General features: G+C 44.4%; 1 protein-coding gene across 13 annotated transcripts in view; it reads right to left on the bottom strand.

Annotated features, from left to right (window-relative positions):
- The window catches only part of ABCA10 (ATP binding cassette subfamily A member 10), a 51,055-nt gene that overhangs the window by 26,702 nt on the left and 10,979 nt on the right, over positions 1-13,374 (bottom strand). For 7 of the 13 annotated variants that reach the window (XM_060395062.1, XM_027974001.3, XM_060395063.1 and 4 more), the window contains exons 9-19: positions 12,207-12,354; positions 9,547-9,715; positions 7,598-7,656; positions 6,441-6,551; positions 5,904-6,079; positions 5,582-5,701; positions 5,207-5,345; positions 3,268-3,358; positions 2,650-2,789; positions 1,787-1,906; positions 233-431 (exon numbers count right to left, since the gene is read on the bottom strand). In XM_060395062.1, the coding sequence (XP_060251045.1) occupies positions 233-431; positions 1,787-1,906; positions 2,650-2,789; positions 3,268-3,358; positions 5,207-5,345; positions 5,582-5,701; positions 5,904-6,079; positions 6,441-6,551; positions 7,598-7,656; positions 9,547-9,715; positions 12,207-12,354 (1,472 nt within the window). Of the gene's footprint in view, positions 1-232; positions 432-1,786; positions 1,907-2,649; positions 2,790-3,267; positions 3,359-5,206; positions 5,346-5,581; positions 5,702-5,903; positions 6,080-6,440; positions 6,609-7,597; positions 7,657-9,546; positions 9,716-12,206; positions 12,355-13,374 lie in introns of all 13 variants that reach the window. The other 6 variants (XM_060395060.1, XM_042256476.2, XM_060395061.1 and 3 more) reach the window with 1 other exon arrangement.

Below are 13,374 nucleotides of genomic sequence, written 5' to 3'. Positions count from 1 at the left end.
CTGGTGGTGCAGTGATTAAGAACCAACCTTCCAATGCAGAGGGCGCGGGTTCAATCCCAGGTCGGGGAACTAAGATCCCACGTGCCTTGGAGCAACTAAACCCGAGCACTACAGCAGGAGAGAGGCCAGCAGGCCACAGGGAGCGGCCGCGCCCTGCAGCTGGGACCGCACGCAGACGAGCGTGAGTGAATAACTGCTGTAAAAATAACGAAACAAAAAGTGTGATACTCACAAGGACAGGAAGATCTTCCTCTCATTCCGCAACTTTAAGAAGCGGAGTCTCGCCACCGCACAGACCTGGCGCCTCCACAGAGCTGCGGAGCTGGCGGCCGTTTCCACTCCAGGAAGGGAACGAAGAGCCTGAGGGACGTCAGACTGCGCTCCAGGGTCGGGGGTCACGACGATTCCCGCCGGGCCCCCGACACGGGGATCTGGAAGCATGTGATAAACTGTTATAAGAGGTTACTTTACTTACATTTTCTCTTTAGAAACTTTGAGAAGTGACGCTAGACTCTTTGAAACAACGCTTGTAACACATCGGCTGCTGACAGCCGTAACGTCTACATTCAAGTCTTCCCTTCAAACAACGTCCTGGGTGCGGTTTTGGTGCGGGAGTGACTCAGTCTGCGGGCATGGTTTAGGTGTCCAGAGAAGCATGGCTTCATCTGTATCTGCAGCGAAAGCTCTTCACTGAGGGATTTTTGCAGAGCGAGTCTTACGCAAGAACACCATGATAAATTTCTGCAGCCGAATTTCCTAAAAATTCTCCTCCTGCCTTTGTCTCCTCCAGAGGATCAGTTTATCACCAACAGGTGACATTCAGTGACTTTTTCAAGACACCGTGGGGTTAAGAGAAAGTCCATGAAGACCCCCTGTTTGAGTCCCACCCACGCCACACATGAGCTGTATGATTGCGGCTAATCGCTCAAATGTGTAAATCTCACTTTCTCACCTACGTCATAATAGAAATAAAATCATTTATGGGGATTAAGAACAACAGAATCCTGGGTTTCCCAGGTGGTCCAATGATTAAGAATCGGCCTTGGAATGCAGAGGACACGGGTTCAATCCCCAATCCGAGAAGATCCTACAAGCTTTGGGGCAACTAAGCCTGTGCGCCCCAGAGCCCACGCTTTGCAACAAGAGAAGCCACCACAAGGAGAAGCCCGTGCCCCATAGCTGGAGAGCAGGCCCCTCTCGCCGCAACTAGAGAAAGCCCACACACAGCACCAAAGACCCAGTGTAGCCACAGATAAATACATACTCTTAAAGAATAAAAATAAAATCAGGTTTAAAAAAAGAATACCAACAGAATCCAACAGTTGAGCACCATGGCTGGCACAAAGGAGGCTTTTAAATGCTTCAAATTATTATTATTACTATAAAGTAAGGGAAGATAACATCTTATTTAATTATCTTCCATGAATATGTTAATTAGAATGAGTTGGTTAGCTAAACAAGAGAACATTCCTGCAGGGAATGCCAAGAAAGAGACAAAACCTGGATTTAGGACGTTAGCAGAGAGCTCCTGACGGAAGGCGGTGGGCACTGCAGAGGGAAGAGGTTAGATCCGACGGGGGAGGCACACAGTGTCACAAGGAGACGGGTCTGGCTCCAAGCCTGACGCCGTTACTGTAAAACATGTACGATACCTTAAAAGGTGGATGGCCCCCTTTATGCCTAATTCACCTTCTAGTTAGAATTCGACAGAAAAATCTATAAATATGAATTAACACATGGTCATTTTCTTTTTCCTTAATTTCCTGCTAGACACACATTTTTATACCTGGCTCATCAATTGCCGATCTGCCTTTTAGGTTCAAGAATACTTCGGTTAGAGTTGTCATGGAAACACCAAAATTCATTATGCCCTGGTCAGAAGAGTTTTCAAGGTCTCTGCAAAGATCTAAAAAGCAAAGTAACAGAACAATGCAATTATTATTGGTAAAAGAGCACACTAAAATACTGATTTCTAACAATTACTCAGGATAGATAAATCTGAAAATGTTTTCACATTAGAGATGCCAGCAACTCAAGAAAACATTCCCATTAGGGGTTCCCTCGTCCTTGAAATCATTTTTGTTATTTTACATCTCTATTATAGCTTCATAAACTTTAAAATCTCCATCTCTATGGCCATGTGTGTGTTTGTATCTGTATGTCTATTTAAAAACTCAAAAAACGTCAAAATAAAAATTCAGGAGGCACGGAATAAACTGAATTTTCCTCTTTGTACTTTCCAATTTTTTTTTATAATCAGTATCTTACATTCATAATTAAAATTATAATTTACCAAGAAACTATAGACCTGCTTGTAAATGTTCTAAAAATAAGGTTTACTGAGCCTGAATCTCAAACAGAAATGAAAGGTTTCTGCCGTTTCAGAAAAGATATATGTCGAAGCTTCGTTTAATGCTGATGAAGCGCGCAAACCCGAGTTTCTCAGTGGAGTACATTAAGAGAAACTTAGTTGCTCTCTCATCAAAACATGTCCAAGTAACACGCTTCGTTACATTAGAAATGGGAGGGAGAGTACTTAAGCACTCTTTCATGTAGAAGCTTCAGAGCACGACTTGGAGAAGCGCAGAAGAGGCAGTCAGCGTCGTCGTGGGCCGCGGCTGTATTCTATGTGGTCACAGAGCCTGTTACCTGGAAACCTGTCTGTTCTCTCCAAGGGCAAAGTATACACAAGCCTTTCTTCACTTTCCGCCGTCAACTTGGCGTCTGAGATGTGCTGTGTGATGAGGGAGGTGATTCTCTCCGTACTGCACCTTTCATCCCTGTGTAAACTAAAGTTTCAAAAGAGGCATGAGTCCTTCAAGGTCTCCTCCAATATGACTGCTCACAAAAAGACAGTTTTTGGTTAAACACAAAACTGTATACATTATAGGCATATCCTGCTAACATCAGTAACCGGTTCTGACATTCTATGAAGTGGATTTGGAGTACAATTTTAGACTTTTAGAACAAACCGTTTTATTAAAAATGATCGACTGCTTTTAGGGGGACACAGCTGCAGATTTTTCCTATATAAAAATTGCCAAAAATGTGGTATCGAAAGATACAGACATTTTTAGAAATTTGCATGTTTAAAACCAAGGTGTAACCAATAAGAAAATGTTAACAAGATATTTTGTAGTGTCTATTGTAAATCAATCCCCTCCCCAAATGAAGGTGACTTTTCTTACAGTTCTAAGGAATTACAATATGATCACCCCTCATGTGGATACAGTCTTATCAACAACGACGACACCCAGAATACGTTACCTTAAATGATATCCAATACCCCATTTCCGCTTCAGGAACAAAGACGACCCTGCGCATCTGAGCTTCCCATTAGACAGAAACACTTTCCTATCTGAGTAGAAAGAGAGAAAGAGTAAATTTTGTAAACTCCTTGTATAGAACATTCTCTCTGGAGACCAAAGCTGGCTGGATTTTTCAGGATGAGTGCAACCTTGGTACCACCGAGCTCCTGGATGCCGCTACTTGACACCAGTCTCCACCTTGTGACTGGCAGTGGTGAGCTGGCACACAGAGGCTTGAGCTGGGCTGAGGCACTGGGTCTTGCAATTCAAGGCTCAATCAACGCCACGAGAACCAGGAGCACGCCTCCTAGAAGCTGTGATTCGCCTACAGGGCCCGGGGTCACCCAGGGCACCCTCGCAAAGGAGACCCACCCTAAACATTCACTGAAAGGGCTGAGGCTGAAGATGGAGCGCCAAAGCTTTGGCCACCTGATGCAAAGAGCCGACCCACTGGAAAAGACTCTGATGCTGGGAAAGATTGAGGGCAGAAGCAGAAGGGGACGACAGAGGACGAGATGGTTGGATGGCATCACCGACTCAATGGACATGAATATGAGCAAACTCCAGGAGATAGTGGAGGATGGAAGCCGGGGCGTGCTGCAGTCCATGGGGTCACAAACAGTCGGGCATGACAGCAACCACAACAACAAAAGCCAAAAAAAAAAAAAAACTCAAGCCCCAGCTGAACTGCCAACTCTGCAACGCACGGACTAAGCGAGTGCCTGTTGATTTAGGGCTCTGAGCTTCGAGACGGCGTCTGACAGCGTTTCTGAGGCAGGAGACAGCTGACGCAAGAGGTGACGTGCGTCCAACCTCAATTTCGTGCGGGAAACTGCGGACACTCTCACACGGCACATCGACAGCAAAAACTTCTCTTCCCTTCCCTGAGACCTTTCTGACCTCATTTCCCCCAGACTCTTTCTCTGCATGATCCCTGGCCTCACTGAAACCACCCTCCCCACCTGCCGAGATTTCCGAGGCAGAGTGTTTGCTGTGTCTCTAATTCTCCAGTCTTCACATCCGACACCTCACTCAGTAAAGGATCTCCCTAGAGAGGCACCGAAGGACTGCAAATTTAAAAAAGAGTTTTTCCAGCTGAACATTTCTTTCTACTCAACAAAAAATAGATATTTTTGTATGTGCATGTGCTAAGTCACTTCAGTGGGAAGCCACATATTTCTGTGCACACACACACACACACAATAGAGCTTCACACACACACACATACATATACACACACACACACACTAGAGCTTCACACACACACACACAATAGTGTCACACACACACACACACACACACAATAGAGCTTCACACACACACACACACTAGAGCTTCACACACACACACACACACACACACATGCGCGCACACACACACACACACACGCGCACACACACACACACACACAATAGAGCTTCCCAGGTGGCGCTAGTGGTAAAGAACCTGCCTGCCAGCGTAGGAGACATGCATTTGATCCCTGGGTCAGAGAAATCCCCTGGAGGAGGGCATGGCAGCCCACTCCAGTGTTCTTGCCTGGAGAATCCCATGGACAGAGGAGCCTGGCGGGCTACAGTCCATGGGGTCACAAAGAGTCGGACACTGCTGAGCCTACCTAGCAAGCAGGCACACACATAAAAAGTAACACTGGCATTTCAGATTTTTAAAAACACGCACTTGTGATTAATATAAACAGAAAGTCACAAACAGGAAGATACATAAAGTGTGAGTCTGAGAACTCACGGGGGTCAGAACGCCTGGAGACAAAGTGCCACTTTCGGAGGCCCTCTCTCAGACCCATGGCAAATGAGACTCTCTTCTTTCCAACAGAAGTTAGAGAGACTCTCTCTCATATTAAGCCCTTGATACCAAGTCAGTATAAAGAAACCAAGACTCACCAGCCAGGATGTCAGCCTCGTCCATGAACTGGGTAGTGAAAAGGATCGTGTGGTTGGTTTTCCGCTCCTTCAGGAAGTTCCACACGAGGTGCCTTGAGAAAGGGTCCAGCCCAGCAGTTGGCTCGTCCAGGAGCAAAACCTGCAGTGGAGAGCACGCGAAAGCGCCTTCCGTTTAGAGAGAGGCTCTTCAGAGAAGAACACGGAACCCAGCGCGGCGTCTGCACGCAGAGTCCTTCATCAGGTGCCTAACAGGCTTGCATGGCCCTTTATTATAAACTTTCTCTCACTTTTGGCAGCTGAAATGCAGTCTGGACTTTAACAATCGTTTTACATCCTTCAATCCAAATTCATCTCAAAGATATTTTTATCTCTTACCTGAGGATCTCCTAAGACGGCAATCCCAAACGTGAGTTTTCTCTTCTGTCCACCACTTAATTCTTTAGCAATGACATCTTGAATACTGTGCATGTCTAACTCCATCACTATGCCTTTCACCTATCAAAAGCACCACATCAATAGAAAATATTTCACCTGAAGCAGTCTTAATTTGCTAATAGTTACAAGGAATTTATTCCAGAACTCCATTAATTAAATTTTATTTATGAAAGAGTAAAGTAATAGTGAAAGAGTAAAATATGACCAGAAGCAAACTAAGTAAATTATTTCCAGGGTCATCAGTTCTAATCTGTGCATCTACCTCTTGCTCCACTTCTTTTGCTGGAATCCCTTTTATTTCAGCAAACAGCCTGAGGTTCTCTCTCACGGTAAGAAAATCGAAGTAGATATTAAATTGTGGACAAAATCCAGTGTAATTTCTGATTTCTTCCATGTCCATTATTTCAGAGAGTTGGGTGTTGTAAATAGTGGCAGATCCTATAGATAAAAAAATGTAAGTCTTCAACACCAGGCTATTTACTCTATGCAGAGAGATAATATAGGATATTCATTGAAGAAACTCCCATTTTGTAGCTCTGTAATTAATACATTGAAAAGATGCAGATTATTCTTGACATAAATACCACTGTCCAAAGCAGCGCAAAATATACACGGAATGACAAATAATAGTGAAAAAGAGACACAAGCATTCTACTTTATGTGAACATGAACTAAATATTTCCATTTTAAATGGCTCAACTTTGCAAAAAGCCTCTTTCAGAGAAATGTTTTTCTTTCACATAATCAGACTGAGGAAGCTCTTTACCAGCCACCTTGGTTTGTGAAATTCTCTTCTCACCTTCGGTACAAGTAGACCAGCCGCCAAGGATGCTCAGCAACGAGGACTTGCCAGCTCCGCTGTGTCCAAGAATCGCTGTGAGCTGGCCTTCATAGACGTCAAGACATATGCCTGTCTCCGGATAAAATCTGAAAGTTAGACTTTGGATTATACTGCAATGAAGCGGGCCTTAAAAAAAAAAAAACCACTGAAATAGTAAAGTGTACCTCCGCACTTCATTTCATTTCATCGTATTTTAATGTGACTTTTTACAATTATATATCTACTTGTGTCTATTTATGAAGACAAAGCCTCACTTCCTCTGAAGAAATTAGATCAAGACTGGGAATATAAATTCCCACTTTCCTCCCTACCACAAGTACTTTGAATGCCAAAGGATATATACAGTTAATATTAGAGAACAAAGCCAGAGATACGAAGATAAAACCAGAGGAAGAAGAGTATGTGTTAATACTTCCCGGACAAAGGCAAGTCTGCATTTCTATTAAGAAGCAGTCTCACTGAGGGTCCCAGAGCCAGATACAGGGGCTACGGAGCAGTGTATGCTGTCTACTCTATCTTAGCAGGGAAAGGGGTCGGTAAGGACAGGGTGCTCAAGCTTCCCTGGAACCAGTCAGCTTCTGATCCGTATCACAGAAGTGGGGGCGTGGTCTCAGAGAGGGCTGCTGGGACCCAGCACGTGTCACAGGCATCTTCATACGAGCATGCTTACGATTTGACAGTCTTTTAACATTTGAAAGATTATCTAATTCCACTGGGAAGCAGCAGAGAGTTCTATGAGCATCCCAGAATTTTTAAGAGACTCCCTGAAAACGTAAATTGTGGGGTTAAATTGTGAGAGAATCAAAAATAAAGCAAAGCACAGCCCAAAACAGATGATGAAAAGCCCTATGAAAATATTAATACCAGCAAATCTGGTGATGCTCCAAGCTAGTGTCAAAGATTATACACCAGCATAATCAGTACAATCCCATTTCTTAAACTGTCTCATCCATACATAGGAAAATATGCGTTAGTGATTATGCCTCATAGCAGAAATTTTTAAAAATGCTTAGTTTTATGTATATTCATTCTCTAATTTTCCATTATGACTATTTTCAAGAAATGAAAAACATCTTAAATCAGAAACATCTCGACAATGACGTTGTTCTCTTTACCTTGCAATGCCTCTACTGTTCCAGGCTTTCCTTTATATTCTTTTTTAAGATTTCTGATTCTGAAAGAAGATTAAGCAGCTATGAGGTGATTGCAGTTTGTAACGACACAGATGAAGCTACCTCTCTCTTGATCACTACCCCTCACGATTGACCTTAACCTTCACCAAAGGAGGGATTCATTGTCGGAGTTCTCAGGAGCACGGTGGAAACACTGTCTGGGCGAGGGGATGGAGGTGGCACCCGCTTCCCACAAACTGGTAAGAGGATCCATCTTAATGGGAAGAGGAGGGCAAAAGCCCCTTGCCAGGCCCAAAGGAGATTTCCACGGATGCTCAGATTCTCACCAAGCCGGCATTTGATGCCTTCCAGCTGCATCAGCAAACGAAGGGAAGCTGCTGTTGGAAGAAAGTCAGGCAGAAGCCAGGGAGGGGGGCAGTGGAGAGCAGCTTCCTGTCTCTTGATTACTCAATAGTTCTCTTCCTCGGGCAAATCCATCAGAATAACAGCAGCTGCTGCTCTTCGCCGCATTTCTTTTCCCCACCTTCATTCCCGGCCTAATCGCAGAGCCTGGGGCTCCACCACGCTTCTGAAGCTGTTCTCAATGAAGCTACCCATGACGTCCTACATAGCACATCCAGGGGTCACTTTTCAGCCTTGTTTCATAAGCTCATCACTGATTTGACAGTTGCACACCCTGTCTTCTGGTCTTCAGCTCTGCTCGCTTCTGGTTTCCACCTCGTTCTCAATATTCCCTCTGGGCATACCTTATGGACTCCTTAGACTGGACTCTATACTGACCAGCTTTGTTTCTTATTCTCAGATCTTTGCCATACGGTCTCCCCATCTTTCTGCTTCCTCCTTACCCAAAATTCTCATTCTCAAGTCTGTGTCTTTAGACCTGTCTTCAAAGCTTCAGATTTATGAGCTCAGCCTTCTATTATCTATCTGTACATGGATATCAAACCCCCATGGATAATAAATTGACATGTACACACTTCCTTTTATGTAGCAGACATATTGCTTAATTATCTCACTGACTCAAGAAGACGCCACTGTACTGTGGAACTACATCACACATTTCTTGGGAAGAAATGAGGCTTGGAGAGCTCAGCATTTCCCAGAAAGTCACGAAGCTACTAATTATGAAGAAGTCTTTCAGGATGAAAGCAAAAATATCTGCAGGAAAGGAACTTTCAGAAACACATCATCAACTAATGCTGATCCACGTTGATGTGCGGCAAAACCCACCACAGTGCGGTAAAGTAATTACACGCTAGTTTAAAACAATTAAAAAGAATGAAAACACGTCATCCCGAATGGATAAAGCAGCTGTGGTACATACATACAATGGAATATTACTCAGGGTGAGGAATGCATTTGAGGCAGCTCTAAGGAGGTGGATGAATCTAGAGCCTGTTATACAAAGCGAAGTCAGTCAGAAAGAGGAAGGCAAATGCCACGTGTTAACGCATCTATATGGGATCTGGAAGGATGGCACTGATGAGCCTGTCTGCAGGACAGCAACAGAGATGCAGACACGGAGAACAGACTCGGGGCCTCACTCGGGGAAGGAAGGGGTGGGGCAAATGCAGAGAGTGGCTCTGACCACTTACAGGATCCTATGCAGAATGGACAGCCGGCGGGGGTTTGCTGCATGACTTGGAGCTCAACCTGCCGCTCTGTGACACCCTAGAGGGGTGGGATGGGGTGGGATGGGGTGGGATGGGGAGGGAGGTTCAGGATGGGGGACATGGGTGCCTGTGGCTGGCTCACACTGATGTATGGCAGAGACCAACACAGCACTGTAAAGCAGTTATCCTTCCATTAAAAAGAAATAAATTTTAAACCCACATCATCCATAACATTGGACCCGTGGTTGTCCTTGTGGCAAGTTAATTTTTCACGCTTTTACCTAACCGTGTACATGGTCACATAAACTGTTAAGTCACCTTATGGCTTCTTTTCCGTGGAACTCTGGAGGCACTGGCTCGAAAGAATCACCGCAGGAGAGCTCAGAATTCATTTCATTCCCGAAGACTTCCCGGTGAGTGCTTTGGCGTTGGGACCAAAAGGAAGACTTCAGGAAAAACAGTGGTGAACGCCGCTGGCCGTTTTCATCTGAGCCATAAAGACATGATTCCATGTTGGGTCAAGCAAACAGCATCAGTGAAGAACCACACCTGTCACAGTGCAGCTTGACAGCAATTTTCCCTGCACATTAATGACTTGCATTCGTTTTTCCCAGTTTTACTGAGAAATAATTGACACACATAATTATATACGTTTAGGGAGTACAGTACAATGGTTTGATTCACAAATAGTGTGAAACGATGACCACAGCAGGCTCAGCTAACATCCTTCATCTCACAGAGACAGGATGAAAGAAGGAAAAAAAAATCTCCTTGTGACGAGAACTCAGGATTTATTCGCTTCACAGCTTCTCCGTATAGCACACAGCGTGCTACCTGCAGCCACCAGGTTATGCATGGAAGCTACCTATTTATAACTGGAGTTTTGTACTTCTTGACTGCCTCCCTCCAGCTTGCCATCCATATATCTCCATTTTGCTTTTTGTTGTTGAGTCACTGAGTCGTGTCTAAGTCTTTATGACCCCAATGGACCGTAGCCCACCAGGCTCCTCTCTCCATGGGATTTCCTGGGTAAGAACACCGGAGTGGGATGCCGTTTCCTGCTCCAGGGGATCATCCTGACCCAGGGATTGAACCTGCATCTCCTGTGTGGGCGGGCAGATTCTTTACCACTGAGCCACCAGCAAAGTTCAAGCCTCCATATACCCCTGTATATGAACGGTAGAATCAATTAACAATATCTGACATTCAAATGAACTTATATTCTAATGATAAGAAACGGGAATACAGGGCAACAGTTAAAAGAAAGGGCAGCTCTGGATCTAAAGCATCAGAAAAAATAAAATGAGATGGAACTTTAATGATATACCCACGGAACATGAATTTCCTGGTGACACCAAGAAGAAATGCAATAGGCTTTTCCAGAGACCATGAAAAGTGAAAGAAAGTGAAGTCGCTCAGTTGTGTCCGACTCTTTGCGACCCCATGGACTGTAGACTACCAGGCTCCTCTGTCCATGGGATCCTCCAGGCAAGAGTACTGGAGTGGATTGCCAGTCCCTTCTCCAGGGGATCTTCCTGACCCGGGGATCGAACCCGGGTCTCCCACATTGTAGACAGGCGCTTTACCATCCGAGCCTCCGGGAAGTCCAGAGACCATACGAGAACGAAGGCAGCGGAGCTTCTGCGTATCACGCTGTGAAACGGGCCAGCACTGCGAGCAGACACAGGGGCAGCGCCAGGAGAGGGGCTGACGCGGCGGACACGCACATGGAGCTGCGCGCAGGAAAGGAAGACGCTGGGGACGTGGAGGGAAACGTAAGAGAAACCCAGAGCTGCAAAACGGGGCTTTGAAGAGAGAGGCAAAAAGGAGGAGTGAGGAGGCTTCAGAAACTGAACGTACCAAGAGGAGAGGCTCAAGGCTGGGCCTGAGCCGAGAACGGCTAGAGCTGAGCTGCCAGGAAGGGGGGCTGCGCTGCGCAAACGCGGGGAAACAAAAACGGGAAATACACGCATCCGCACGTGTGTGCAGTTCACTCGGACAAGAAAAGCATACTAATTATGAACGCGCGGAGGGCTTCATAAGAAAGAACAGAAACGCCACCCATCAGAATCGGAATTAAATTCTAGGTGGAAGTCCTGGAGAAAAAAATTATCATATAGTTAAATTGTCCGGGCCACCAGGGGGTTTCCCCAGTAGCTGACAGTAAAGAATCAGCCTGCAATGCAGGAGACCTGGGTTCCATCCCTGTATCAGAAGATCCCCCAGAGGAGGAAATGGTAACCCACTCCAGTACTCTTGCCTGGAGAATCCCATGCACAGAGGAGCTTGGAGGGCTACAGTCCAGCCGGTCACAAAACTGTCAGACATGACTGAGCTCGCACACAAAGGGAACACAGGCATATTAGTTCCTGGGATTATGTGTGTAGACTACACTTGAGTTTTATAATAATTATTTAAAAGTTGGTTGTAGGGTTTATTTTGTTATTTTATTTGTAGAACATTATATAAAGGTATTGCCGTTAGACTGATTTTTTTCACAAAAAGGAGAAGTTATCCATTAACTTTGCAATGTAAATGTTAATATTTTGAGATGCAGAAGAACAAGTTTCCTAGAGCCAAATACTGGCAGGAGTGATGTAATGAGCTATCTTATCTTATGGCTGTGAACTCAAGGGCTAAGAAGCAGTGTTCTCTAATGGTTGATTTAGGTATCTCCTTTCCTCTCCCGTTAATACACACACACACATATACAGACTCTTTACTTCTTACTTTTATAAAAGATATAAACCAACAGAAACGCAAGTGGTTTTTCATTAAAATGTCTCAACAAAATAGTTCCATTCAGATCATTAAACAGTGAGAGGAAAATGAGGAAATTCTACTGTTTTGAATGTTTTTCCTTTCCTCTGCAATCAGAAAGGCTTTTAAAATGACAAGTCAACAAAGAACTGGACACCACCTTTCAAGACACAGAATTACTTTAAATTCAACTTTAATCACATCACACTATTACTTACCAGGCAAAATGTGCTCAAAATATAATGTTAATGTCAAATACAGCAGAGTGTCAAACGCCAGAAGGAAGAAAACCAGTATCATTGTGTTTGACTCCCCAGAGGGATCAGGGAAAACAACAGCACTCACGTGGTACTCTTGATGCGAAATCTGAGACCACAAAGGAAAAAAATACAGTCAAAGTTAGATAAACCGATAAAACTGAACTTCTTCTAATGACGCTGCATAGGCAAATACAATTTTAATTTTAATATTCCTTTTCCTTAAAAAATGCATGGTGAAGCTGTGAGTAGCAGTGTTGCTTTTGACAAATATAATTATTGTCACCGAGTGGGAAATGCTCTAAGACAATTGAAGAACAGAAACTTCATTTATTCATTCACCAGAACTCTTCAGGAAGGCGATTTAGAGAAGTGGGAAGGCGACCAAAAGTAATTTTTTCTGGGAAGAGAAGCCCAGAGATGGCAGGGAAGTGAGAGGCCATTTGAAGGAAGTATGAAAATCCCAAGTGTTCATATGTTGCAAATGTGTTAAAACATTAGGTCAGCACTGAAGACTTGAAGAGCTTGATTTTAAGGCTAATAAAGATAAAACAGATGAAGATCACAGCTAAGCTTCACATCGCGTGATTCTAGCCTCATACATAAATAACAGCACGATTACCCGTGAGCTCGATTCCAACACCCTGACTTTGCAGACAAGCAAGGAGAGACTACAGAAGCCCTGTGACCCGCCCGAGGTGACTCCACGGGAAGTGCCGGAACCGAGCCTCATTCCGGGCGCCTGGCCCTGCGCCCCGCTCAGATCGTGAACAATTATTTTTCTCATTTAAATTTCCCAAGAGTTTACAAATGATCTGTTTGATAACTCTGATAAGATCTTTTTAAAGATTTTTCTGGATGTGGACCATTTTCAAATTCTTTATTGAACTTGTTACAATATTCCTTCGGTTTTATGCTTTCTTTTTTTGGCCGAGAGGCCTGTGGGATCCTAGCTCCCCGACCAGGGATGGAAGCTGGACCCCCTGCATTGGAAGGTGAAGTCTTAACCACTGGGTCGCCAGGGAAGTCCCGATAAGATTTTTTATTTAACTTTTCAATAGCCTAATTTCTTAAAATGCAGGGTGATTGATCATTAAGCTTGAGGAAGTACCAAACTGTCTCAATAATG

Source organism: Ovis aries, chromosome 11, assembly GCF_016772045.2.
Source record: "Ovis aries strain OAR_USU_Benz2616 breed Rambouillet chromosome 11, ARS-UI_Ramb_v3.0, whole genome shotgun sequence".
Classification (NCBI taxonomy): domain Eukaryota; kingdom Metazoa; phylum Chordata; class Mammalia; order Artiodactyla; family Bovidae; genus Ovis; species Ovis aries.
This window is presented reverse-complemented; position numbering and strand designations above follow the sequence as displayed.